The sequence below is a fragment of the Amblyomma americanum genome, chromosome 3, assembly GCF_052857255.1.
Source record: "Amblyomma americanum isolate KBUSLIRL-KWMA chromosome 3, ASM5285725v1, whole genome shotgun sequence".
In the NCBI taxonomy this organism is placed as follows: domain Eukaryota; kingdom Metazoa; phylum Arthropoda; class Arachnida; order Ixodida; family Ixodidae; genus Amblyomma; species Amblyomma americanum.
Window position 1 is genome coordinate 148,619,568 of NC_135499.1, and position 27,449 is coordinate 148,647,016.

At 44.0% G+C, this 27,449-nt stretch overlaps 1 protein-coding gene across 6 annotated transcripts in view; it reads left to right on the top strand.

Annotated features, from left to right (window-relative positions):
• The window catches only part of LOC144125147 (calcitonin gene-related peptide type 1 receptor-like), a 309,750-nt gene extending 285,548 nt beyond the window's left edge, over positions 1–24,202 (top strand). For 3 of the 6 annotated variants that reach the window (XM_077658271.1, XM_077658270.1, XM_077658269.1), the window contains 11 exons: positions 1,940–2,090; positions 5,596–5,656; positions 7,396–7,462; positions 11,562–11,647; positions 12,903–13,038; positions 14,929–14,970; positions 16,605–16,867; positions 19,285–19,973; positions 20,667–20,913; positions 22,597–22,887; positions 23,945–24,202. In XM_077658271.1, the coding sequence (XP_077514397.1) occupies positions 1,940–2,090; positions 5,596–5,656; positions 7,396–7,462; positions 11,562–11,647; positions 12,903–13,038; positions 14,929–14,970; positions 16,605–16,709 (648 nt within the window). In that variant the 3' untranslated portion in view covers positions 16,710–16,867; positions 19,285–19,973; positions 20,667–20,913; positions 22,597–22,887; positions 23,945–24,202. The remainder of the gene's footprint in view (positions 1–1,939; positions 2,091–5,595; positions 5,657–7,395; positions 7,463–11,561; positions 11,648–12,902; positions 13,039–14,928; positions 14,971–16,604; positions 16,868–19,284; positions 19,974–20,666; positions 20,914–22,596; positions 22,888–23,944) is intronic. The other 3 variants (XM_077658268.1, XM_077658267.1, XM_077658266.1) reach the window with 1 other exon arrangement.
• Positions 24,203–27,449: the final 3,247 nt, after the last annotated feature.

The window sequence follows — 27,449 nt, forward strand, 5'->3', positions numbered from 1 at the left end:
ACCTTATTATTTTTTTCATCTGTCGCAGCATCACAATTAAGCTGCACGAATTCTGAAGGCAATGTAGTAGAGGCACATTTTTTTACTCCATGCCTCAATTCACAGAGTGACAATTTTTATAAAACTAGAGAGCCGAGGATTGAACGTAAAATATGCGCTCTTTTCGAGCGAATCAACCTGGGAGTGGGCCATCGGCGCTTTTCCTGCAGAGTAATGACATCAGCTCATTGCAATGACGCGAGAATTTCGGTCAAATAAAGGCTGTATTAAGGCTGGGAGCAATCGTGAACGCGTTCGCTCCTTCCCGGCGCACAACTTTACAGATATAACTATAAAAAAAGAGAGAGAGAAAGAGAAAAAAAAACGCACTCAGGTTACATTCTTCCGGATAGAGGATGCCCCGCAATTTTTGCCGATGAAGGATTGGCGTGCTGTCTTTATGCGGCCATATCGGCTTTCATCGTGATCCCGTCACAACAAAGAGGAAAACCAAGTGCCGGAATTCCGAGCCGCAGAGGAGGCATTGGCACGCAAGGCTTTCGTTGCCATAGTGCACTTGAGGGTAGGGGCTAGCGGAACGATTATTTGACCAGGCCGCACGTATCCTCCTCTGGGCGCATTTCTTTTCATTGCGCCAAGGGATTCGCGGCGAGGAAGGTAATAGTGTGCGGGGTATCATTTGAGCATGTGCAGATTATTTTATAGTTTGCTTGGTGGTTGCTGCCAGATGGTGGTGATGGGAGACGCCGGACGGGTAATATTGATCAGTATAATAGTTATGTGCCATTTATATAACCTGTAATCACTGAGGCGGTCATTAAAGATTTGCAAAAGTTTGATGTTTACCGGTTGAAGTTACTAAGATGCCTCTTTATAGTAATGTGTGCTTGTTGTAATGCTTTCAGTTATCATTGGGTATGTTCGGCAGTTATAACACTTTGCACCTATGATTCAGACACCTCGAGGGTTGCTATCTGTAGTATCGCTTCGTAGCCTTCAGCTTTGCATGGAAGTGTTGGTATACGGCTCTTTGCGGCACAATATAAATAAGGCATATTATTTGAGGGTAAGTAATGAAATTTATTGGCCAAAGAACGAACCTAAACGCAGAAAAAACGCTGCTGCGTAAATGCTGATGTATATTTATAACAGGGCGTAGTGACGCCTTACGAAAATGTATTTGCGGAAGCATATTCGCCTATGATGCTTCCTTTGAAGAGTCGATGGAGCATACGACGTTTTTTATGCTGCATAGAACCAATGAGGGTGATGATGAGATGAGATTTCATGCCTAGCCACAATATGCCAATCCTGTAAAAGAAAGCCCGGGGTGATTTTTGTGCAATTCAGTCAGAGGAGTATTATAAATGTCTCTGCTGACAAAGGCTACACTTGTGTTCAAAAGTAAAATATTGTTGCGATAGCTGCATTACGCTAGCATTTCTAGCCTTCGGCGTGGCACCTCTTGAGCTCCGTGGCGGCACCGTGGCTGGTCACGTGGTTGGTCAAGTGGTGCGGAGCAGCTGACTTTGCAATTCGGCTGAGCGAGTTCCACTCGGCCAGCTGTAGCTGTCGCGTCACTCCAGGTTTAACCATAGCTAAACCACAGCCATTTTTTTTCATTATGTTTCGTACTTCGTTTGCTCGAGAACAAGTGCTGTTAGTGTTCTTTCTTCATAATAAGTAAGATAAGGTCTAAATGGTGTAATGCATCAAAAGTGTGTCAGGTCTGACAGAGTAAAATTCAAAACGGGTGTGGGCCTTCTAGTTTTGCCTAAGGGCGTTCCTTTATAAGGCGCCGTAAAGAAAACACTATTAAAGACACTATTAACTATTAATAAAACTGCAGCCGTCCTAGAGGTGGGACGATGAAAATAATTTTGCATTTCTCGCTTGTTCCTGACTGTCTTTACCTCGCGTCTGTCAAATTCTTGCGCAGAACCTGTGCAAGGTCTTGTACACCTTCTCTCGCTACTTCCGCCTCTGCCAGTATGCCTGGATGTTCTGCGAGGGCTTTTACCTGCACAAGCTAATCGCATCCGCTTTCGCCGAGCAGAAATCTCTGCTCGTCTTCTACATCGTCGGATGGGGTAAGTCAATTAGTATACTGCTTGCAGTGCCAACTCACCACTCTCTCTCTCTCCTTTGGCGTCGCCCTTTCGTACGTCCCGCATTAGTGGAAGCCGACGAAACAAACTTTGTTTTTTTTCTGAGCTGCGTATCATGCTTACGTTAGTGAACATAACCTGCAACTAAGAAATGAACGGTATCCACACTAATGACTGGCTAAGTCCAGATGCGAAGGTCTGGGATTAAAGAACCCTGAGAAAGTGAAGATTCTTTGCAAGCTGTTTAGTCGGAGAGAGTACGCATTGAACTTGCGTGATATACATATAACGACGAAAATGTTCTAAAAACTATGACGTTTTTTTTTAAGTGATAGCGTTAAAGATACTCTTCAGCAGAGAACCCAGCGTCTTAGTTGGCGTCAAGATAATCCGGATTGGTCTTGAGGGTCGGTATGTCGCACAAAATTGAAAGGAAATAAAACATCGAATTAAGCGTGAATATAAGAACGCAACATAATTCAGACGTAATTATGACATGAAGGAAGGAAGAATAAATTGATTGCATGGAAAGGCAAACTGGGATAATTCGATGGGAGTGAAACCTGTGGTCCTTGGAAGGCGAGGCACACACGATACCCGTAGGCCATCGAGGCACGTTCGTCCGATCAGAGGAATTGCGTGTCTGGAAGAAAATAGAAAAAAATCACAAAGAATGAAAACGGTGTCCATGTCTGCGAAGTGATGTGCAAAGACTACTCCAAGCCGCTGAAGAGACCCATTAACGCTATCACATCACACCCTTGAGAGGGAGCTTAAGTGCCCCCGAAGTTTTCATAGCAAATCGTTGGTTTATTCCTTAATTTGTGGTTATTTGTGACAGTGTCCGCTGTATTTGTGAAAATCCACATAGATTAAAGCAGTAGAAGAGTTTTTTAAATAACACATCTCGTTTTGCATTTTGTCTTTAGCACTATCATTAATGGGCTCTGGGGCTGAAATTGAATGACTACGAAATCATTTCAGTCAGAGGGTAATGATATCCGAAGCAGACCAAATGTATTAGTGGCTTCTTTCATTTTCACGGAACTTCCCTTCTTGATACCTGGAACTCTCGTTCGGCATCAATATGGCCGCTGCTCTCGAGATGAATAAATGGAAGCTCTAACATGTAAATGTGCTTCGTCAATGGTCTGTTCCCTTGTTGGACCTCGTGTTGCAGATGACAGATACTATTAGCGCACGAAATTTGTGATGCTGTAACCTAATAAGTCTCACTTAAGTTTATCGAGTCACGGAACCGCCGCTATCCAGCTTGCTGAGTGAACGTACTTTTGTAACTGCCGCAGCGTGCAATGAGCTCGGTTTTTTACGATGATGGTAAATTCAATCAACCTCTTCACAGTCACATGAATCAGTCAACACGGAGTTTCGCTTCCCTGCTTAATAGTGTAGAGGGGCAATAGAAAACCCCAAAAGTTTGCTCCCGAAGAATAATGATTAAGCAGGGCAGACACAGTGCTAAAGGCGGTATAAATAAACACCAACACATCGGCCCTCATCTATGATAACAAGGAAAAGGCGGAAAATTGGCTTGTGGCATTTGCGCGTTGCCTAATATGTTGAATTTAGTACAGACTACAAATGACCACTGACGGCATCAACAAAGAGGACGTTGTCGTCAAGTATTTATTCATAGTTACAGAGGTAGTCAGCAAGAAGGTTCCAAGCACATTTTCTTGTTAATGAAGAATAAATTTTGTCCAAGGTTTATATCAAAGTACAGGTTATTTCGAGGTACACGAAAATAGTTTAGGCACGTCAGATAATAACTTTTAAAGCGAAAAATACTCTTTGCGAAAGAAACACGAACAGAAGTCCTGAAGTTTAAAAGAATTTAAATTGCAGTTAGGTGCAGTTAAAAATACCTGCCGCAAAGTCGATATACCCCTAATTATGAAGAATGAAAACAGACAACATATAACTGAGGCGATGTAGTTCGCTTCAGGCGAATAACTCCTGCATGGTGTCAAATTAAGAGCGCAAGCAGTTGTAAAAGCATCGATTGGGTCATCAACTGGTTGCCTATTCCACAAACTGCAAAGTACGAGGAGATATTTCGAAGTAGAGATTATTCTAGTGCGTCTAAGGATGTCCGGTCGCATTTCGCATACGTCGCTTATTCTACGGTGATGAAGACATTCGGCCGGCCATAAATCGATCGGCTCTTCTAAATGAAGGCTCCCCAGATGCCTGCCGCTCTGTAGCACGAAGCTGTCTTTTCTTTTTTATTTGCACGCCACTACACCATTCACCGGGGTGCGACGTGAAGCTCGCCGGTCTTTCGCGGGCGCCCCGTGCGTCATATGCCCGGCGGCCTCCCTTTCTTCGTCGTGAAGGTCGCCGGATGCCGGCCAACACGCCCTTTACACACACTTCATCGTTCATCATGCGCTGTCACTCCGACACGCCGTCCTTTACAGATCTTTGCATCTCTATACTTGTACCGTGGCGCCCTTCCTGTTCCCAGTACCGTGCAGGCCATCGTTTGTGGCTTTTATGCCCCACACGCCTAACTTTTCTTTATTTACATTTGACGATTGATGAAGTGTTTTCGTTGTCTTTTAACGCTAGCACGCGATCAAGTCATAATAAGAGAGAGCGCGAAGAGTCGCTCCTTGCAATAACTAGTTGATGGCGCGGTGTCATATATATGTTTCTGTGTATGCAGACGAGATGAGTGATATGGGTCTTGGAAGACCTTAAGTCTGAAAAGTTTATTTCTGGCGTTAAGTTGCGCGAGGACACCATTTCCTGCTTGTGTTGGCTAAGATTTCAAGTACATCACGCCAAAATTGTTATCAGTGCTTCTAATCTAGTTGGCATGCGTCACAGAAGCGAAATCTTGGCGTGTTAGCGCAGCAATGACAGATATTCATGCCTGGTGTGATTTGGTTTATGGGGTTTAACGTCCCAAAGCAATTCAGGTTAGGTAGGACACTGTAGTGGAGAGGGATAGGTAATTTAGACCGCCTATGTTCTTTAACGTGCATTGACATCGCTCATTACACGTGCTTCTAGCATTTCACCTCCATCGAAATGTGACCGCCTTGGCCAGGATCGAACCCTTGCCTCACGGGTGAACAGCCCATCCCCATAACCACTCAGCCACTGCAACAGCTTCAGATCTTCATCTTTCTCAGATAGCTTGCATACAGCAGCTATACCATGAAACATAAAACACAAGGTCGACAAAAAATTACCAAATATATTAGAGAGCCACGTTAAACGACGTTCGCTTCTGCAAAATTTATGTGAGCTTTTCTGCAAGAATATAAGAAAGCGTGCGCAGTGTATATAAATAAACAAGAAGGAACAATTTCGTGCGTAATCAGAAATGTAAAATTGGCTGTATATTGGAAGTCTCCGTCATGCCCATCATCCCCCATTGGTGTGCGGGACAGGTTTCTCGTCGGTATTCCCTACACAAACTTGTCCATGCACCATTCTTCTTTCTTTTGCAATACAGGTTGCCCCGCCATTTTTGTCACCATCAGCGCCACGTTGCGAGCTTTGAGAATGGGACACCCGTGAGTAGATGTTACCTTCCTTATTCTGTGCTTTCTTGTTATAAACAAAGAATTTATAACTTCCAACTCTAGGTGGTTTGATTACAACGTTCTATTGATACTATCTTGCTGTACACATATTAAAAAAAAAAACTCAGACTCTAGGCTATAGATTCCCTTCAATGAGGCAATGCGAAGTATTCATTAATTGCTGAAAATTTTTGCACGGTAAGTTTGAAGACTTAAATGCGATGAAGAGTGACTTCATACCTTTCTTTCGAGTTCATCAATGATGGTTCATTACTCGACTGTCTAAACTTCAAAGGCGTGCCGTTAGTGTCCTGAATTACAGTATACTGGCTACGGTATTGACAGCACAACGGAATAGTACAACGTAAACTCTAAACACATCGTAAATAAATGGAGCACGGTAGTCTGTGCCAAAGATAAACTCTATACATACATGCTATATATACATACATGCTCGCTTTTGATCCGCGTTGTGTTGTGTTGGGTTTAATGGCGCATAAGCATCTAAGGCCATCATGCACCAAACATAAGCTTTTGGCTCGAAAACAGTCTGTATTCACATGCGTCTTCAATCGATTACAGTGCGTTCGTTTTCATTTCCTTACAGAGAAGATTCGAGGTGAGTTCAAAGGGGAGAAATAACAAACGTGCGTGGGGACGCTTCGCTTGTGCACGGCGCTAAATATATGTGCCTCGTACAAGACTTGCCGTCGTTGTCCTTGTGTGCCCACCGGTGGGTTTTGGTGTAATGGCAGAAGTATAAGCATGAACAAAATGTGGTTCTCAACACTTGGTGTATGGTTCAGGAACACCTCTCAACATACATTGTAAACGGCACTTGATCTGTGCTCTTGATGGTTGAACTCATGGCCTAAGACGCCGGTTGTGTGAGCAAAAGTTCGCCGGACAAGGGTAGCAGTTAACTTCGCTACTTACAGAATAAGTTAGCTTTAATAGCATGAGATTACAACATATTGATAATTAAACTGAGGTATATAGAATAGCCGTGGATTATGTTTTTTGGCCATTTGAATGAAGCCTACAGCTTAAGAAACAATAAGTAATGTCAATGCTTAGTCTAAATAAGGTTACCATCCAGCTGAATTATTTCGACGTAATCGTCCGAAGCAGTTTCTGCAACATTTTATTTTAGCCTACTTAAAGTTGTCGTTTTTGCAATGCTATGTTGGCATGGCTAGCTCAAGGCAAGGGTGATAGTATATCACTAAGGAATGCAATTGTCCTATAGGGAATAAGACTAAGGCTAATGAATGGCGGTATTTTAGATACTTCATTTGATATAAGTGCAGGCTTACAATTCAAGATATTGAGATTTATGCGAATATACGTGAACCTCTCAAATAACCTCACTGCCTCTGAAAGTGCATATCTTATTTGCTCCTTTCCTTTCGCATGAGCACCGGACCATTTAAGTGTTTTATCTCGATAGGTAGAATAAAACAACTTGAGTAAATTTGTCTTGCATGAAAACATGTTGCATGAGAATGTACTGCGCGAAAATTTGGATGCCAGCGCCATGCTGTCTCAGTAGTTGTTCTGCATGGGTGCTTGCTTTGCATCTGCTAGCACGGCTGAATGGCTGCGTCGTTCTACTGTCTTGCGCCTTGTTTAACCACAACCCTATATGCTTGATCGGTGTGGAGAATGCAAGTGTTTTATGCACGGCCCAATTTCTGTGAGAATCATTCTTCTTCCTTTTATTAACGCAGTTGCTGGATGGACAATGTGGAAGGGTACAACTGGATCACACTCGCTCCGGGCCTCTTCTGCCTTTTTGTGAGAACTTTTTTTATGCGAACTGCTCGTATTATGCAGCAGCTGTGGTTAGGGGTGTGGTAAAAATTACACGCAGTGAAACGCTGCGGGCACCTAAAAGCAGGAACAGCTCAAAGCCCCAAATAGCCATTATATACAGGATAACAGCACAGGGCAGCTCTTCGCTTTTTGCTACTGTATTTAGACTCCTCTATATTCTGTAGGTTTCTTTCATAGAAGCCTCATCAGTATAAAATTTGGCATTTCGTATAATGAACGAGTACTCCCGAACAAGAGCTAGACGCAATCTATTTTCTTTACTGAATAATATTCTCCCCACAAAAACGACTTCTGGTATGTTTTTTTTCACGTCGCATGCAAAAGAAATTATAAGCCTTGTTCTTGATTGGGAAATTTAATATCGGCGTTACCAATACCTGTCTGGCGTTTTCTTTACCCCAGCCTGAATAGAATGATCGAGATCGAGTGAAGGTATTTTCGCGACCAATATTATGCGGCAACGTCGCAACGTTTCAGTCAGTTACCGCTTCAAGAGAATATTTGTGAGTGGCACGGACTTTCTGCGTCAGCGAATAAACATAAATGATTTGATGTTGTTTCCAGAGCTTCTGATTGCACACTAAGAAGTGGCAGGGATTTTCGTATGGTCTTCGAGTGCACGCAATGGCACATTTGTATCGCTGGTACTAGTGGTTACACTGTATTGTATCAGTGCGCGTTACTATGAGTTAAACCGGATAAGGAGGGGAAAAAAACCACTATGTACACTAGAAGTTCTTTTCCATGGCGGAGAAGCGACTTCTAAAGCGGTTTTCTCAGTATCTGCTTAGGCCCAGGTATTTGTATTTTTTAGAGCTGTTATAAGTCCAGCAAGCATTTCACTGTGCGAACAAAGATGTTTATTTCTTTTAGGACTTTTTCGGAAGAAGAGCGGATGCCCATATCCGGCGTAGATTCAATATTTTGAAAAAAAAAATCCAGAATCCTAGGTATATCTTGGCTAATTGAAACTAAACCATTTCCCACACAAAAATAACATTGTTTTCTTCCACCGGAGAGTTGTGAAAATTGCTTGAGTAAGCCAGTATCGACTTAAAGAAAACACACTGCTGTGGCTACCAGCCTGGCATAATTTTATCCCCAACGTGCAGACCCAGGAATGTGGGAAGTCTATTTTTCTCTTTCTTTATTTTAGAGTGCCGGCTTATTTTGTAAACGTTTCCTTCACGCGGCACATCTCAGAAACTTTGCTGATTTTGTTGCTTTCTTACATATCAATAAAACTTAAAATGTTGAGTGTGTTCAGCGATCAGCATGCACCCGTTTTCAATATTTTGCCTAATATCACCGTTTAGCAAGGATGCTTTATACCTAAAGAAGTCATTGACCGCAGGCCCACTGACTCTTTTGACTTTCACTGACTGTTTTAAATTTGTTGCAAAATATTGCAAAATTTGATTTGATTCTATTACTTTTTTCAGGGCTGCCTTCTTGTGAGGCACGCCGTAGTAGAGCTGATATCTGAGAAATTCATACCTACAGTGATGCTTAGCTAGCTTATATGGCATGGTCTGTATTTGTAAGGCAGTACGCATTAAAGTGCAGCGCGTATGTGCAACGTTGCCAGCGTTCGGAATTCATACACCTTGTGATTGCTTGCGTTTCGCTACTAAGTTTAGAATAACATGCCTTCAATGATTAAAAAAGGTTGTTAGAATCGTATACTTCGGCCTTATTTTCGAATTATAAGTTTCTCAGGTAATGAAGACAAAACAGAGATCACTCTGCCTATATAAGAGTGCATACAGCGTTACGCATTCAAGAAGGGAATCACTGGATTGAAAGGTGGCAGTGCTTTCGATCTTCATACAGCGAGAGCTGTTAGTTCCTGAAAATGCGAGATCTCGGTCTCGGCAAGGTGTGATGCCGAAGTTTGAAGTTTGAGGGTCAGCGTCGCATCGCGCGCACGCATGAGAGGAGAAACACACATCAGATTGCCTGCACCCGGTTGCCTGCCATGGCTGCGTAGGCGCTGACACGAGGTTGGCTGCATTTGTTCTGTGTAACCATCTGCGGTACGAAAGGCCTCACAGCCTTGTTGTAGGCTTACCACCATATGCGTAAAGCTTTATGACTGCAGATCTCACTACATTTTAATTGTCCACCAAGGTCGCTGAATTTCGCATTACAGTGCCATAAGCTGGGTGTAATTTTTCCTTACTGATTTCAATTAACTTGTCTAGAAGCACCATAGCTCCTAGCAGGCGTATTGCAGGAATATAGAGGAAAAATAAGGTTGAATGAGCGGTCACTTCGGTGTCGTAGTGTAATCAACGAACGCTGAAGAAAGGTTCTACATAAACACATGATAAACATTATTAATAGTTTCCACCCGGCTCCCTACCGATAAATCTTGCCCAACTAGTATCGTCCGTCTTTCAGTCAGAAATCCGGAATTCGCATAAAAGGGCTTCACAGGTGCGGTTGTTGCTATCACGAGAAACGGGTCCAGGCCTGTGTAGGTACCAACTGCGTGCGTATTATCTACTTTAAACGTTTACTTTTGCGTCACTATCTTGAAACGCTGTCTTGTGGTGAAGCTGGCTTAACAACTGGAAAATGGGAGTGCAGAAACTGGAGATTGGTGGTCGCAAAATTTGTGAAATATGTCAATATACTTCATGCACTTCATATTTAAAACAAACAAACAAATAACGTGGATCGCGTATCTGCATCCTAAAACTAGAAACTTCTCCATCGCACAAGTAAACTTCTCCTTTGTAAAGCTAAACGCTCGCAAACACAAAACTGTCAACACGGCTTCAGTTATATATATATATATATATATATATATATATATATATATATATATATATATATATATATATATATATATATATATATATATATATATGAAACATGAGAATGCAAATGGGAAAATGAAACATGAAAGCTAACTTGGCAGAATGCAGTGCTTTTCTACGCAAGGAAACACTCGCTTTATGCAACGTTCTTCGGCAGAGTCTAGCTTCATGTAAGCAGTGAGTGGACAATGTGAGGGACACCGGGAAATGACAATGTGACGACGCTTTGTCATCAGCACTCGACTGCATATGCACCGAGGCACGACGGGCATGAATGCGAGAGAGCTTTTCCTGCGCTTTCGGGCAGTATAAATGACATTTCCCTGCCTATCTCGCGCAAACGCGAAGCGAAATTCTCTGTAGTCTACCACGCTTTTATGTTTCTTTTTCCTTAAGGAGCGTGTGCCTGTATAGATCATTTGAAGAAAGAGGCAAGAAGCGTATCGAGGGACCTGCGAGTGGCTCTTACGCAAGCTTGCCCTGCGGCAATGCTGATAACACGCGTGCGGGCTGCCGGGCAGTAAATTTTTCTCCGCTGAGAACCGACCTGTGTCTGGCGTTATTGTATGTTGTCGGCACTCTAGTTTGAGGAGCATACATGAACACTCTTAGTTTTTACAACAGAACCCTCTTTTCGATTGCCATACGTACTAAGTGCGACTCTTGGAAGAGCTTGGACATCTGACAGGTCGTAGCTCTAATTTAGTAGATTTCGTTTCTAGCAGTCTGGCTAGAAATGATCTATGCTTCATTGAAGAACTTCGGTTGAACTGCGCTGGCAACGCGAAGAATAGTTGAAAATTTGCCCACTTTCTTGTCGAACATGTTGGAATTACGGCTCATTGCCAAATGACCTGCAGCCAAGAAGCTATTGATGAACAAACTACAGAGGCCATGTTGCAAGTGCACTTACAAAATGAAGTGCTTAGGAAGGAAATAAAAAAAAAACTGATGTGCTCTAAGCTTCATCACCAACCAAATGCTCGCAATGAAAGTACACATTCAAAAAAAAAAACAGCCGATATGCGTTACCTTCATAAGCTCCGGAGATAATGCAAATGAACTCGCCTGCTTGTGGTTGGCTTTGTACTGAAAAGTAATTCTGTTTGCAAAGATTAGAAATCCTACTTTCGCGTCTGCTTGGTCACTTATGTTTCCGCAGTACTTTTTTAATACCCCACGACAGCGAGAGTTTCACCATTAATGTGACCTATTTTGTTTCCGTTGCTTTTCAGGCCAATTTCGTTTTTCTGTGCAACATAATCCGCGTCCTCGTCACCAAGCTGAGGAGCACCCATGCCAATGAGCCAAGTCAATTTAGGTAAGAGCTGTTTGTGAAAGGAGAACAGAAATGAGCTGCACCCAGTGGAGAAGCGAGAACCAAGGCAGTACGCGGCCTAAAAATTCTAACATAAACTTGAAAAAAAAAAGGCAGCCGTTACGCTGTTTTCTTTCCCTTTCGTGCGCTCCGTCCGTAGCGTTTCTTTTTTCTTTTTTTTCGCTACGCCACCACCTGTGGCCGCGTCATTTCTTGCAGCCTGAGGCCGGCTCAGTTCTGCAGTGCCATTTGCTACGTTTACAAGAACTCCACAGAAGTCGAGCTGAGTCATCTTTTTAAGGAGGTGAAGAAACATTGAGGATGAGAGTAGTAGGCTAATTTCGGTTTTTGCGCCTCAAAGGTGGCTCTTTCCCTGAATAACCAACTTGACACGTACTCCGTCAAGTTCATGCAAACGTATCGATTCCCGCATATGTCTCGAGCTGTTCCTCAAATTAGATGCCCGTTTGGAACCACCTGGCTTTGTGCACATGTGCGCATACGTTTTCTGAACGACGTGCATGCACCTTTCCTTCTATTCCGATAGAATCGATTGTATCGAAAGTGCGTGTCTAAGAATGTCAGAAAATAAAAAAAAAACTTACAGCGTTATTACTGCTTTCGAAAAAAAAGCCGCGAAGAAAAAAAGATAAATTTTGAATACGCTTTTAAGTAAGTATGCGTTTGGTGGCAACAAGTGGTGCATATTAGGTGCATATTGAGTGCACGTATGATAAATAAAAATTTTAAAAAGAAATGAAGTAAATAAAAGTAAAAAACAAGAAGTATACAAGCCAGAGAGATGCCCTCTCTTGGCGGTAAAAATCTCCTTAAACTCCAGAAGACACGTGTGACACACGTTAAGCAAAATATGGCGGCATTTATTTTAAGCGAGCATATGTGGCACTTGAATGCTAACGCAAATCAAAGAGTTACACTTTATTTATTGGAAGCTTTATCTGTAGCTGCGCGGGAAAAGTTTTTCCTGCCACTTGCTTGTTTTTTAATTAAGGATGACATGAAAAATTCATTCAACGTATTCAAGATTGCGCTGCCTAACTGACGTCGCTGTTCAAATTAAAGACGCAGGCCAGAGGTGCGTTTGGTCGAGGCGTTTTGCAAGTTGGTGCTGAGCAAACGAGAATAAACATAAGAAGTTGCTCAGTGATTGCTGAACTTGACAAATTGAGTGCAGAAATGCTGACCTTCAATGGTCGGTCCTATGGTACCACCGCATTGTGCCTTGGTGGGCTTGCAGAAAAGCTGTTCGAGCCGTGCTCGTGCTGTTCCCGCTTTTCGGCATGCACTTTCTGATGACGGTGTACCGGAGCCCCGCAAACTGTGGCCCGTGGGAGGTCTACCAGTACATCAGCAAGGCATCTGACGGTCTGCAGGTAAAAATGCATTGCTGGATGATCTTTGATATTCATTCGTATTTTCCGTTTCCTGACATTTTCCCAGTTATGCTCAGCATAAAATGCTTTACGTGCTCCGTAAAAACGGTCTCGGAAATGACGGTGGCCTCTAGTGCGCACAATAATTCGGCTCCTCGTGGTATGATCCTAGTGGCCGTTTAGAACAGCTTTGTTCTAAATTTTCAGTGTTCCCAGGGCGTATATTTTAGACACTTCCCATAGGTTTAAAATTTATTGCGGATGTGAAAATCTTGACTGCGCAATAAATAAAAGTTAAAATAAAGTGAGGGAGTAATATGCATCATTAGGTTTTCTCAAAGGTTATCATTACGTAATGAAACGCACTTTTCGCCCTTTGTGAACACATGTCAAAAAGTATTTGCGAGTAATTGTTTGCAGTTTTCAACGATATTAAACGGCTAAGTATTATGAAGCAAATACGGCGCCAAAAGTACTGCCAGGAAATATTGGCAATGTATTGTTGGAAAGTTAATATTGGCAAGTGAAACGTGGCCGAGCGTGCGAGTCCCAAAAAACCGGTTTTTGATCACCTTCTCCTGACGCCGAATACAGGTCCTCCTGGCTTCGCTCCCTCTACCTACCTCTTTTTATTTTTCGCGTAGCGATTTCCAGTGGAGAAAGGGACGCATAACCAGCTCCAGCAGTGCACGGAACTTGTGTCATCTACAGCTCGGTACTGAGAATGAAATGCAGACTGAGGCCGCTTTAAAGCTCCACCACCCAGTTTCGTCATCTAGAGCTCTCAGTTTTCTTCCAACGTTTATTTAAAGCGTAGACGCTATTGGCATAAAGGTCCCGAAAAAGAAAAATAGACTGGCAGGCTTAGTATAAGGCGTGCTAGACGTTGTTTCACTGAGAGCGTTTCTTTCCCTTAAGCGAAGCTTTGTAATCTTCAAAATTTTCGAAACAAGTTCTTGAGTGAAGCGGAGCTGATTGTACCCAAATGGCGCCCGTAAGAGAGTGTTTTGAGCCTCTGAAATATTGGGGCGTCGTAGATTTCCTTGCTTATCAAAGAGCGATGAGTTCAATTTAGCACTGGGATTTTTTTCAGGCAAGGCGAACTGCTACCTTGCACTGCATTTCATATCAGACATTTCAGAGGCTCAGAATTTCCACGGTAATGAACACCTCTTGAGAGGGCAGGCAACAAGAACGTCTGAGTAATCAAGTTTTGTACATTTTAGTGCCCTCTATTACTACTGAAGTCAGCTTTAATAATCGAAAAAGGAATAGAAATAGTTTAGTTGCTGAAGGGTGAAATAGTCATCGCCAGTCAGAGTAATGAAAAACAAGCCTTTGTACGCGAAATGGTAACGGCGTAGAGTAAGAGACGATTAAGATTACGAGCCTGTCAAAGCGGTGGCACTGACGACGCCCACGATCTGTTCCTTGTAGAAGACGCTGACACAGGCGGACAATGTCTGCAGAAAAAAGCATGCCTGCAGCGCATTCAATAAAACGACAGAACAAGCATGTGAAAAGGGAGAAGGTTGTGGTCAACATAGCAACCCTAATATACATGTGCAACACCGCTGCTGGATTGTTTGGCACTGCATAAATATTTTTCCCTCTGGTGGGGATTCTACCAGTCTCGCAGCTAAATTTTTCATGCCTACAAAAAGGCTACAAAAGGCTGCCACGTTAATGCATATAAAACGAAGGCACCGATTAGCCGCATTACATGGGACGAAAAAAAAAATTCAAGTATAAGTTTTATACGTGACTGCTGTTATCCACGGCATATATATAAATGTCCCCCCTTGGACACGTTTCAGAGTGTCTACCCTCTACTTATGGCGTTTCTGACCAGAACTTTGTTCTTAAAACTGTTTACTTCTGATGTTGCAGGGATTTTTCGTTGCCGTGATATTCTGCTACTTCAATGGAGAGGTGAGTGGAGTACTGTTTTCTAGACGAATTATGATATATATTTTCTGTAAATGATTGCTCTATTAATCGGAAATGCTATAAGAGAGCATGCAACACTTTCTTGTAATGCCCATGGATTAGATCCGCCCGACTTTAAACGGCATCACGCATCGCGTCGAGATCAATGTGGACGTGTTTATATGAGTTAAAACTGCGCAGTGTTTCCGCGGCTACTCGACGAACGCACACTGCAGTTTGTCCTGCAGCTGTCTTTCGTGTTCTGGCGTGACAAGCCTGTGAATGTTGATTGCTTGTGTAAAATTCGAGTGTGTGCATGGCACCCGCCTGCCACCTTGCATGTTACGAATTATTCTGCTTGATGTGGGAATGACTTGCGTGTTGGTCTTGATTGGATCTTTTCTTCCGCCTTAATTTGACTGTGGCCGCTTGTATTTTTTAATTTTCTTTTACATGCGGAAGTTGCTTATATGTCGATACATTAAAAAAAAATAAAACAGACTGTGCTTGCATTATGTGTGTTAGGAGTGTCGAGAGGCTAGAGAAGTTAGAAAATTTAGTGTCAAGTTCTAGAATACCTGAGACAATCGTCGGTTGTATCTCCAGAATACAAACATCCCTATATGCTGCAAAATGCGGAGAATGCGGTCATACGAAACGCATATAAATGTGGCTTGTACGAGACGGTGATATGCGGCTAAGTGAGAAGGCTTTCTGGGCCACAGGGCCCCAACTTATACATATGTGTTGTGTATTTTTAAACTATAATGTTGCATTGGTACCTCCAGTTATTTATGCTGCTTAAGAAAATAAAGTATTATTAAGTGTCATCGCTTTACATACGGCCATGAAGAATGTTTTCCGTACCCTCCACAGACAGATGAAGCAAGCAACTTGAAACCTTGCAACAATTTTCATTTTATGTGCACAAGCTTTATGCTATTATATTTGATTTATACCTGAAATTATTGTTCTGAAAATTAGGTGTTTTCTTTTCCGCTTCTGAATGCGAAATGCCAGCGCAAGTTTGCGTTTGAATATTTGTTCCTTACGTGATTTAGTAGAAGCAGTCAGCTTTCAAAATGTCGAGGTTCCGTCAAAGGTATGTAAGAAGTATAAATCGATTCAGGCCGAGGCGCATTAGGCAGCTCTAAGTTTGTTGGTGATCACGGTGGCCAGGTTAGTAAGGTGTGCCACATTTGCTGTTGTAATAAACAGAAAAACCTGGGTCAGTTAAACAAGGACCATCAGACGATTTACCTTTGCCATGAAGGCATCCTGAAAGAGGCACGCATGGCGCTTAACTTTGCTGAAATATCCTTTTTTTCTCGTGGACGAGAATGCCGTTCCCGTCGCAGATGAAACGAAATTGGCTGCAGGCGCTCAGCATGCGAACACTTGCCTAGTATACGTCGGTCATCGTTTCAAAACTCCGTAATCATCCTTCCAGTTTACCGCAGCAAAGATGAGAAGAAAGGTGCAAACATAGCTGAATCGAACGCCTTCATTCAACAAAGCACTGAAAACAAAACACAACAGCTAGTCAAAATCTACACACTTCTTCTTTGCAAGCAACGGCTATAAAATCAGCAAGGGAGCGAGAGACCTTTTAACGCGCGCTGCTGTGTCCCCGACAGATACGGGGCCAAATGAGACGCTCCATCGAGCTCGTGAAATTGGAGTCCTCGCTGGCCAGGGCGAGCTCAAACCGGCGCCGTTCGACGCGCAGCCAGGTGCTATAGCTTGCTGGTGGGGGGGACCGCTGGCACACTCGACTGTCGCCCGACCACCGGGAAGGACGCCGCGTCTCCCCAGCCGGCTAAGTGCGCCGCTCATTCTGGCTCCCGTCCTTGTGCCACGCCCCGTGAATGCAACGGCGATCGTTGCTCGCCACCAAAACGTGAGCAGTGCTACGCACCCCTGGCCTGGGTCTTGGTGTTTCATGTCAAGCATAGTAACGTCCCTGTGCACTTTCTAACCCCTTTTTCTGAGTCTCTGGGGGTGGGGAAGGAGCGAAAAGGGGCGCAATAAGAAAGGCCAAAGTCCAGAGTCAGGTTGGACATTTCACTAAGTGCAGCTGACACATTTGAACGCATTGTATCTGCAAGCTTCAAAGATTCCGTGTGGACTCTCAGCAACTTCCTCTGAGGGTGGTAGGCTCGTGGTGTTTAAGACGACGCAATCCTTCAAGAAAGCGTGGATGATACTGTACAACAAAACTCCAACTTGCGGCACCTATTTCCTCCAAATTGTAATTCAGTTTTCTCTCTTCTCACTTACATTAGTAAACTGCAGCAGAGGTTGTGGGAGCAAATCACGGATTCCGCTAGTGAGTGTTTCGACAAAACGGATTTATTACATGTCCTCTCGCCTGGGAATTCGTCTCAACAGCAACGAGCGACAAGTTGTCATGTCGCAGCTTTGTGATTGAAATGGAGCTTGTCACCCGTCCTGATTTCATGTTAGTTCTGCCACGAATCCTCACACCTTCGCTGCTCGCCATCTACATTCGGTGACGCACATACCACGTGAGAATCGCTGCCTCCCCCCTGGTGGGATTTTCTCCGCTCCTCGCCACTTCGCTGCTCCAGCACGGGTGGGGAAAAAAATGTCTAGTGGCATGTGAGTCACGAAGTGTCCCGATTTGATTGACGTCGCTTTGAGCTCACCACAGGCGCGTGGTTTTTTAATGGCACGAGGCATGGACTGAAATACGAGTATTTGAGCGACAGCAGCGAGGGTAATCGCGATTTCGAAACTATAAAAACGTATATGGCTATTACTAACGGCTGGCTACAAGCCTCTAATTTCAAGCGGCGGCTGCCTATAGGCGATTTTTAAAAGCTCCCTAATAAATTTAGTTAATCACTTTACTACAGCTAACAAGATAAGCCTAGTTTTGACGTCCAACCAACATTGGTATTAATATGCCGCTAAAAGATTCTCGTTGACTCAGAAACCCTATTATAGAAAATTAGTAGTGGGCTTCCCTGAAACACCTGGTATATTCGACCCGTATCCCTCTATGTAAGCGTGTGGCCCTGCACATCTGAAAATGCATGCATAAAGACAAGGAATGAGTGGCTGCTTGCTTCAAATAGAAATACTGTTCTTGATTTAAAGTTTATGGATGCCTCGGTATGTCTTATACCAGTCGCAAATATGTGGCGCTGTTGAGTTACGCCTGATCACCTGTCAATGTTTCCATTGTGTTGTGTGTCTGAAAGCCTGCATGACCGCCCCATTTTGGAATCTCAGCCCATATATTTCCTTAATTCATGAGTGTGCTTGCATGAGGGCTGTTTGCATGACCGTTTGGCCGAAACTGCATGCACATGTTTTGCTAGTATGCATGCATTGATTATTTCTCAGTGCTATTTTATACCGATTGTTACAAAACTACACTGAAAAAACGTTTCTGCCCTCAAGTTCTTCTAAACGTCTGTAATATTTCTCAGTGATTTCTCGGGTTGAAGAGCACTTGCACTTGATGTGATAATATAATATGGAGATTATGCTCTTTAGGGCGCTGAACCCCCAAGAAATATGTGCAACTACTGGGCTTCACTACGAAAAACTACACATGATGAACAGAAAAGCAGCACAGCGAATGTACAGCAAGACGAAAAAGTAGCACGTGTCAGAACTGCGCGGCAAAAAACACAACACTCACAAAGCAGCACTGCCAAGCAACAGCACACTGGCAGCACAGTACCGCGAAATTGAAACATAGTGCAGAAAAGCGTAGCGTAAAAACATAACAGCGAAAGCTTAAGGTACGATTGTGCAGCTTACTACCTGTTAAGGGGGAAGAAATCAGCAAACACCACCGAGAAAAGGCCACATGACGACGTGACTGGCTTTTCCAACCACAACACCACACTAGGCCTCTATTGCATGGAAGCCTCTGAAAATCACACAGACTGTTGAATTCAGCATTGGAGAAGAACCGAGTCACTACAGAGCAATGTGGGGCTTGAGTGAAACCACATCGGTCTCGTAGCCAGCTGCTTACCCAACTGCTTCGGAATGTGCTGTATTTGCGGACGTTCTGAATGTACGTCTTTATGCATGGCACCGATTTGGCTATGCGCGTTGGATTGAGTTCTCCTACTCCAGATTACCTCACTCGCCTATATAGCCTACGCTCTAGCACCCCAGTTTCGGGTTGAGTTCTTTTTCGCTTTAGACTGCGAGAACTCTCTAACGTTCCGTAAGCATGCATCTCACGCCAAGAAGTCATTCGCCTTAATAGGAAGCACATAGCACAAGTGCCTGCAATTACTGCCCATCCTTCTCCCTCTCCACTTCCTGCAGGTACTGTACCTACTTCGGCGTTCCTACGGCCGCTACCGCCTGCAGCGGGGCTTCTCGAGCCGTAGGAGCCAAAGCATGGCCATGACCCGCATGTCCGTGTCCACACACGTGTCATCAGTCGGCGATTCCCTCAATCCCAACAACGGCTCCGTCAAGAAGTACGCCTGCGCCCGCAACGGTGACACCATTCTGGAAGACGAGGTCTGGAACTGACGCCGTCCCCGCGCAGGTGCCCGCGGAGAGCGCCCCAGATGGCCTCGGCGATCCGTGTCTCCCGTTTATTCCTTCGTTAGTATTGGTGCGAGGGAACAGACGCTGTCGCAGGACCATCGCCTGAAGAAAAATGCGGCGCACCTGCTCGGTTCGGGGTTGCCTGTGCGAAACCAATTGTGAAGACTGCGCCTCGCTCAGAGACGTGTGTGAAGCGACTCGCTTCGAACTCCATCCGGCTCGTGGTTGTGACGCCCCTCAACAGATCCGGGCGCCCACTGATGCGTCGCTCACTTCCGGACATTTGCAGTGTGTGTCGAAAAATACTATGAGCTTCCTCAGGGAGACGTGTGCAAATAGACAAGTTGCAAACTGCTCTCCTCTAGTGTCAAGTGATGTTTGTGACAGTGTTTCGTCTCCCGAGAGATCGTCGTACTCACTGACACTCCGTAGGAACTTCAGGAGAGTATCAGGAGAAGGTATGTTTGTTTCTTATCAAGTATTGTTACATAGCGAGGCAGAAACGTGTGCGCTTCCTCGCCAAAATTGGCCTGACGCACAACCACAGACATACCATTCCTAAAGACAGCTACATATTTTACATTGATTGTTAATATTAGGTAATAAATTCTTCAGTCAAAATGACGTGAAGCTTGCTTACCATTCAGAGTTCGTTCCTGTCAAAGAACCCTTCTGGAACTTAGTACGCGCACTGTAAACAGAAGTAGTAAACAAGCGACGGTAATATAGGGGCACAATACAAATTAAATCAAATCAAATTTTATTTCTCTTCAAAATGAAGAAAGGAGACGCCAGAAAAAAAGCTGTACATGAGCAGGTTGACGAAGCCCGACCCCCTTAAATACAGTTCAGTAGTATTAATAAATATATACAAAAAGAACACTAAGTGAAGCGTCATGTTTTGCGCAGAAATGATGCATATAAATGGCGATATCAGTGCGTCATACATGTGATGAAAAAAGTACGCTGTTATCAAAACGCAGTGTACATAAACAACAACATAATCACTACAAAGTTTCTAAGAATCGAAGTCGCCTGAACAATGTAAAGAAACGAAAACGCATGTGAACCAGACCGATGAATTCAGCTATCCTTATTACATTTCAAGAAACCTTGCTTGAACCCTGTGCATCTTATTCCATCTCGTGCAGGTCTCATGGTGCTCAGAGCTCTTTATAAGGAAACGATCTTCGAGGTGATAAAGGGCACGATGCCGGATCTGCCACGCATTGGTAAACGTCAAATGCACTAGACCGTCGCAGAATCTAACCAAAACGGCAACCTCCACGCGTTCCAAGTTGCACAGCGCTGAGCGCGTTCGCCAGGCTCTCTTCGTATGATCAGCGCCGCCCATTTTAAGGAGATAAATATAGGCAACAAGGGACTCACACTTCTTTGGTAAGTGCACATCGACTGCTTGGACACGCGATGTCCATAACGTAGCTATCACAATGAATTTAACACAAGTATCTGCTTCAATACTGGCGACTTTTCAGTAAGCTGTCGCCATACGATCGCAGTGGGTATATAGAGAATACCCAAGTAGCCGACGTTCCGCCCCAGTGGGTCCCATGTGGGCTGTTGGGTGGGGAGGCCGCATAATTCTACACCGGCCCTCTATGGAGAATGTACGAGTTAACTCAAGTGTAGGCGCAGCGCAGGAAAACCTTTGCAAGCCACAATGGGACCACCATGACAACACCATAATGAGGCTTGTTCTGAACAAGCTGGAAAGCCTGCATCCTACACTTTGCGAATTATCTCATTGGCTAACATTAAATATGCACTGGAATGGAGAGCATATATAATAATTAAAAGCGTGTCCCAGTAAGCATTCAAAGTAAGAAGAGCTCACATAGGGAGCAAGCAATCATAGCACCTATTAAGGTGCGTAAAATTATAGGTCGACTGCCTATATCCCTCCAGCAAGGGGCCTATTAGGCAGCCCGTGTAGGCTGGTCAAAAGGCCTGACGAAGATCCATGACACTAGCCCCTGCAGGCTGCTATTATTGGCCCGACGTTCGATCTACTTCGGGCCGACGTGAGGCCAAGTAGTAAACTACGTGTGGGCTCTCAGCGTGCCCCACTCTTGAACAAATGGAGTTCCAACCTTGTGTCAGCATATTCATTAGTGTAAGCTATATAGGCTGCTCACACTAAAGCTGGGTTTTGACTTCTTATTGAAAGTCGTGTCGGTTTCCTCCGGTTTCCGGAGGAAATCCGCACTAGAAAGTTTCAAGTGGGCGGTGTGAAAGGATCGGCCTGACTTAGGAGATAGATATTAGTTGATGAGGCATGGGCTGCTTACACTGGCCCGAGGCGGGCCCATTAGGGGAGCACAGATTGTCCACTCACCTTAGACCACATGTAGTAAACTCTGTGGGCTGCCTACATTTGCCGAACTAAGGAAGGATGATTCGATTGTGCTCCCTATCTGTGCTACCCGGGTGAGGTTAGAAAAAGAAGACGCAAAGACAAAGATTGCCTCAACGGAATAAATATGTTTCTATACGGAAGCTTAAGAGGAAGATTAAGGGCAGAGAAATAATGGTAATTCGTGAAGTTAGGGAAATGCTTGGGACGATGTAAAAGCATCACCAGGAATAATAACAGAGCTATCGATGCATTCAGCATCTCACAACAATAAATGCGTTTCTGTAGTTGTTGAATCTCGTGTCAGCGCTGATATGACTGTTTATTTATTTATTTATTTATTTATTTATTTATTTATTTATTTATTTATTTATTTATTTATTTATTTATTTTAATTCAGCGCTTTCGTAGTAGGGTTGCAAATCCACTAAGGAAGAACTAAAAAAAAATAACGTTACGCAGCTTGTAAACATGAACGAATAAAAAGACGAAAGTGTTAAAGAGACTTTTAGAGGGACTGCCAAAGCCTAGTTAGACAGGCTCACAGAAAAGAACTCTAGGGCCCTTCCTACGTTTCGCCAACTTGCGATATTATTTGCTGGTTTATTGCAATTACGATTTTGTTCTTAAACAAACTTTGAACTTATTTTTGGAAGCTCACCTCCTAACTTTCATTCGATACTGGTGACTGTTGCTTTGCTTTGCAGGGCACCTTCATCATTGCAACAGAGAGGCCGTATAGTCATTCTGATGCAGAAAATACCGACAATCTAAACGGGGGTCCACCGAAAAGCAGCTAGAAAGATGAAGTTGGTGCTTCTCAACCAGAATTATACCAGCATGGTGCTCTTCAGTGTGGTGGCCAAGTGCAGGGCTCGACCTAATCCTTTCTGCCGGCCTTGTTGTGGCTACCTTTGTCAAGCCGCCAACGTCTCCTAGCACAGAATGAAGAGACACAGCAGCTGCTAAGTAGTAGTTGTGCTGCATAATACAGCAAGGTGAGCGGTATCACGATTATAGCTCTAAATTTGTGTGCTTCGTGCTATGAAGTCAAATTTTAAATGTTCAGGACTTCAAGACCCGAACTTTAAAAGTTCGCTCAGCATGTCCAGCATCCTGTAGTGCTGCTCAGAGATGCCGATACAGGTCATGGCACAAACTGCTACTTTTCTGCGTGCCTATACTTTTATAATTTTGATGCTGTCAGGCTCCTTTATGAGAGATAAGTTCGCTGCTAGCAATGTTAACAACAGGGCTTATTGATGCAAGATCTACAAGGGAAAACTTCGCTTAGACTGGACGGAGCAGGCGAAGGGATACTACTAGTAGTGTATGCTGAAACGGGTGCCCAAACGGATGGGCACTGAGTGCAAACGGGTGGACAAACAGCAAGCAACGTAAATTTGGGTCAGACACTCAATGTGACAATAATTCTAGAAGTTATACACACAACTTTTTCAACCAAAAATGAAAGAAAGCACGTCCTGACATGTGGTCGCAGTCAGAAAAATGAGATCAGTCGATCAACTTTATGGACTAGAATGGGGGACGATTGTTCCGTATAAGGGCTTGACGTGTGAGTCAATGAGCAGGCGTTCTATTTTAACAGATGTGAAGATGCATAGCTTAACATGGGAGTGTTTTCCAACTTAATGGTCTGGTCAAGCGCGGTAACCTTGTAAATGCACTCAGAAAGTCTGAAAGCGGCATGGCAGGTTATTTACGAGCAATTTTTTCAGTGTCAGGTTTGGTTCGCGTCACTGCAAGCCGTGCGCAAATTCCGCGGGATGTCACATTCTACCCGCGGCAGTGTAATCGACCACAGTAGCTCGGAAATTTTGAATTACTTGCTTTCTGACACTGCTGTACATTCATATGGCTCAATAACGGGTATATGCATATACGCTTCACGTGGATATCAAAAGAAATCTAGCCAAACAGAGTTGAAAGTCGCTCCTCGAATGGTTGCGCTTGTATTAATTGTGGCTTGCTTTTTCTATGCAAAAGGCAACAATAAATTTACACTGCTTCCATCTCATTTTTTTAATCATGCAGGAATAGCTACTGACTTCGGCGACTGCTGAAGTGATGCGACACCTTTTTGCGGATACTGCAAAAGAGAAAGCATTGGAAAGAAGCAGCTTGTAGCGAATATGGTGATCGGACCCATATTTTTTGTGTGCACGTACTTAACGCTTGCGCCCTCCTAACCTAATATACGCGCCAAAGAGCGGTGGTTTCATGCGTTATTTATTGTTGCTCATCATTTCGCTGCTACATCTTCAACGCAACATTAAATATCAAATTCTTGAACCTGCCTTTGTGCGCTTTTTTTTTAAAGGTGAGTTGGGATTAATTCCTACACTCGTGTTTTAACCAGATTTTCTTTCCGTGCCTTTTTTTTTCTGAGGTTATGTAATTGCATGTAATATTGTGTTTCAAATTTAGGACAATGCAAAGAAAACTCTTGTTGAACACAGTGGTATTTCAATAAGGGAGGCCCCAAATTTTTCGATGCCAGTCGTAATTCCGAGAGCAGGGATTATGTTTCACGTATTTTCATCAAGATGGCTTCTTCCGGAGAAGTGTTAATCCAGCTTCACCGATCTATTTGTTAAGGGGCACTAGGGGCTGCTCTCTTTGGCGTTTCAGTTAAATCTTGAAACAATAACATCGGTTATATTTAGGAGTATGTTTTTCGCATGCCACTTATCGAAATTTCCTAGAGCGTTCCATTACTCCTTCAATAATTTTATGCGTAGCTAGTCTTAGCTAAAACACGGTCTTCCACACTCTTCAGCATAACAAAGCCAGACCATAAGAACGATAGGGTGAACCTTATGTGCTATAAACTTTCTGAAGCAATTGACTGGTGTAACTAGTTGAAAATTTATTGAAAACACCTCACGGATAGTGGGGACTATGCCGCCGAAAGGGAGAGGAAAAGTACTGTGTTATCACCTTCCTCCCACGGTGCGCAGTTCCTGCCCTCCAGCGTGTTTCCTAATTTGTTCAGATGATGAAAGATGTCGCAAAGGTAAGCTATCTTTTCAAACTCGCCTTATTAAGCAGTGTTTTACGCTTGACAGTGCCCGTGGTGGAAAACTCCGCACTTGTAATATAAGAAATGCGACATGCGGTGGCGGGGTTGAGTAATGGATGAAAAGGCAAACAACACGCTCCTGAACGTCCAACTGAAATTTCATCCACGTGAAATGCTATACAGATGCGTAGGAAGTACATAGCTACGTCACTCGTTGCTTCGATCTGTCATGTATTGAGAACTGACCCAGCGAGAGCAATAGACAAATAATAGGCTAGAAACAGCCACTAAGTCGGCATATTGCGTGCCCGTCGCAGAATTAGCGTTGTAAAAGATCTGCGAGCGACGCAAAGCCGCAGAGGAAAGATTGACCGAGATGTGACTGACACGGCAACAGGGAAAAACAATACAGAAAGGGGAGAAAAAAAGACACGCGGTGATATGTTGATTTGCAACTAATTGCCTTCTACAGAATGCCACCGACAGCAGCTGAGGCACTCGAGCGTTTCTGGAACATACTTTATTCCCGGCCAGTTGTGCCACCTGTCGCCATTTAATGGCTGCCCAGTGAAAATCTACGGCTATGCGTTCTGCTATAACAAATGGTTGATAATTTATTAGCACAATGCCAAGCGCGACATGAGTAAAACGGAAGCACAATTTGTCCTTGACGAAGTAGAATTTCTGAAAATGGCGACGGAAGGAATCAGGTCAAACAAAATATTCCGGGGAGAAGAAAACAGAACGAATACAAATGCATAAAATGTGGCAAGATGAGCTCATCAGAAAGAAACCTTTAAAGATGCGCCAAAGCTCCGTTATTACCAGTTTTATTGCACTTCTTAACATTTTAAGGAAACAAACGCTGTCAATGCGATTACACACACACAAACAAAAATTATCAAGTTAAGGCCACTCCCATTTCTCAAGACTTTTTCTTCACTGTACAAGAGGAGTGCATTAAAGTGGAAATGGTTAACAGAAGTAAGGAACGTTTAATCTACGCACAGCAAGAATAAACCAGACTGCAAAATTTTATGACTGAGGCTTTGCAGTCGCTGCAAAGGGATTGTTTAAAAAAAAGGTGTTTTTCTCACACCCGTCTGTAATCACCATTTGCAAAAAGTACAATGAAGGTGCACTCTTGTGCAACCGGCGCTCACATCTACGACACCATGGATGTTTGCTAGCCTAAGCTACATTAAAAGATCTCTGGATGCTTCAGAGACTAGCTTAAGAGTGCGATTGAGTAAACCTCTGCTGCTCCTCGCAAGCACATTTAAGTCGAAAGGCAGAAGGAAAGTCAGAAAGGGAATGAAGAACCGCTTTGCTTTGTATCTCAAATTGTGGACCTGTGACACTCTAGTCACACGTCAATGTGAACACAATAAACCTTGTGGGGACGCGCCCCGCGTCTCCTTTGCTTTTGCTTTCACGCGATGCACCCTGAGCAACAGCATCGCTTCAAGAGCGGGGCGCATTCCCTGGTTAGTTGCCGCAACTAACAAGGGAGGGCGCCACAGACAGACGGCTTGCTGTGCGCGCGCGGGAGACAGCGTCACGCTCTTGGGCTAGGACGTTCGTCGCGAGCGGACGTGTCGCCCGCAGCGCTCCGCTCTCCGCCAGCGGGCGAGGCCTCGTGGGGAGAATGTTCTCCCGCTTCTCGCCCCGCCTGGCCTAGGAATATCCCATGCCCTAGCGTGGGCGAACATTCCCTCGTAACCTTGCCGGTGAGTCAGACGACCTCGATCCCTTAGCGTATTTTGTTGCTAACTGGCGTTATCGTTGTTGTAGCAATACATGCCTGTTTGTGTCAGTCAGTGTCGTTCCTTTGTTCAACACGATAGCTAGGCGGGTGAGTCAATAATAATAATAATAATTGGTTTCTGGGGAAAGGAAATGGCGCAGTATCTGTCTCATATATCGTAGGACACCTAAACCGCGCCGTATGGGAAGGGATAAGGGAGGAAGTGAAAGAAGAAAGGAAGAAATAGGTGCCGTAGTGGAGGGCTCCGGAATAATTTCGACCTCCTGGGGATCTTTAACGTGCATTGACATCGCACAGCACACGGGCGCCTTAGCGTTTTTCCTCCATAAAAACGCAGCCGCCGCGGTCTGGTTCGAACCCGGGAACTTGATACAGTTTTAAAGATAACAGCGCGAAAAACGGGGACAAAGGGTGGAAAACACGAGACAAGCGCTGAGTACTATCAACTAAAGTTTAATCACAGGAAACAGGCAAATATAAGGGAACAGGCAACACCCGAACAACAAAAATGGCAGTGGCTTAGCTCGGCTATGCCAGGATATATATATAGCGAAAGCAAGTGTGAAACTCCCCGGTTGGCCTTGTTCCCATATTCCACAACGTATGAAGCACAGGCATAAACGTCCAGTATGACCTGTAGGTCCATGTTTGATTTCAGCTCCGAGGCTATCCAAGGATTGAAGGGGTCGCGTAACTCTTACGCCTGTTCTCTAGGCTAACGGCACGTTGTTCTTTGGTTTCTTGAGCCC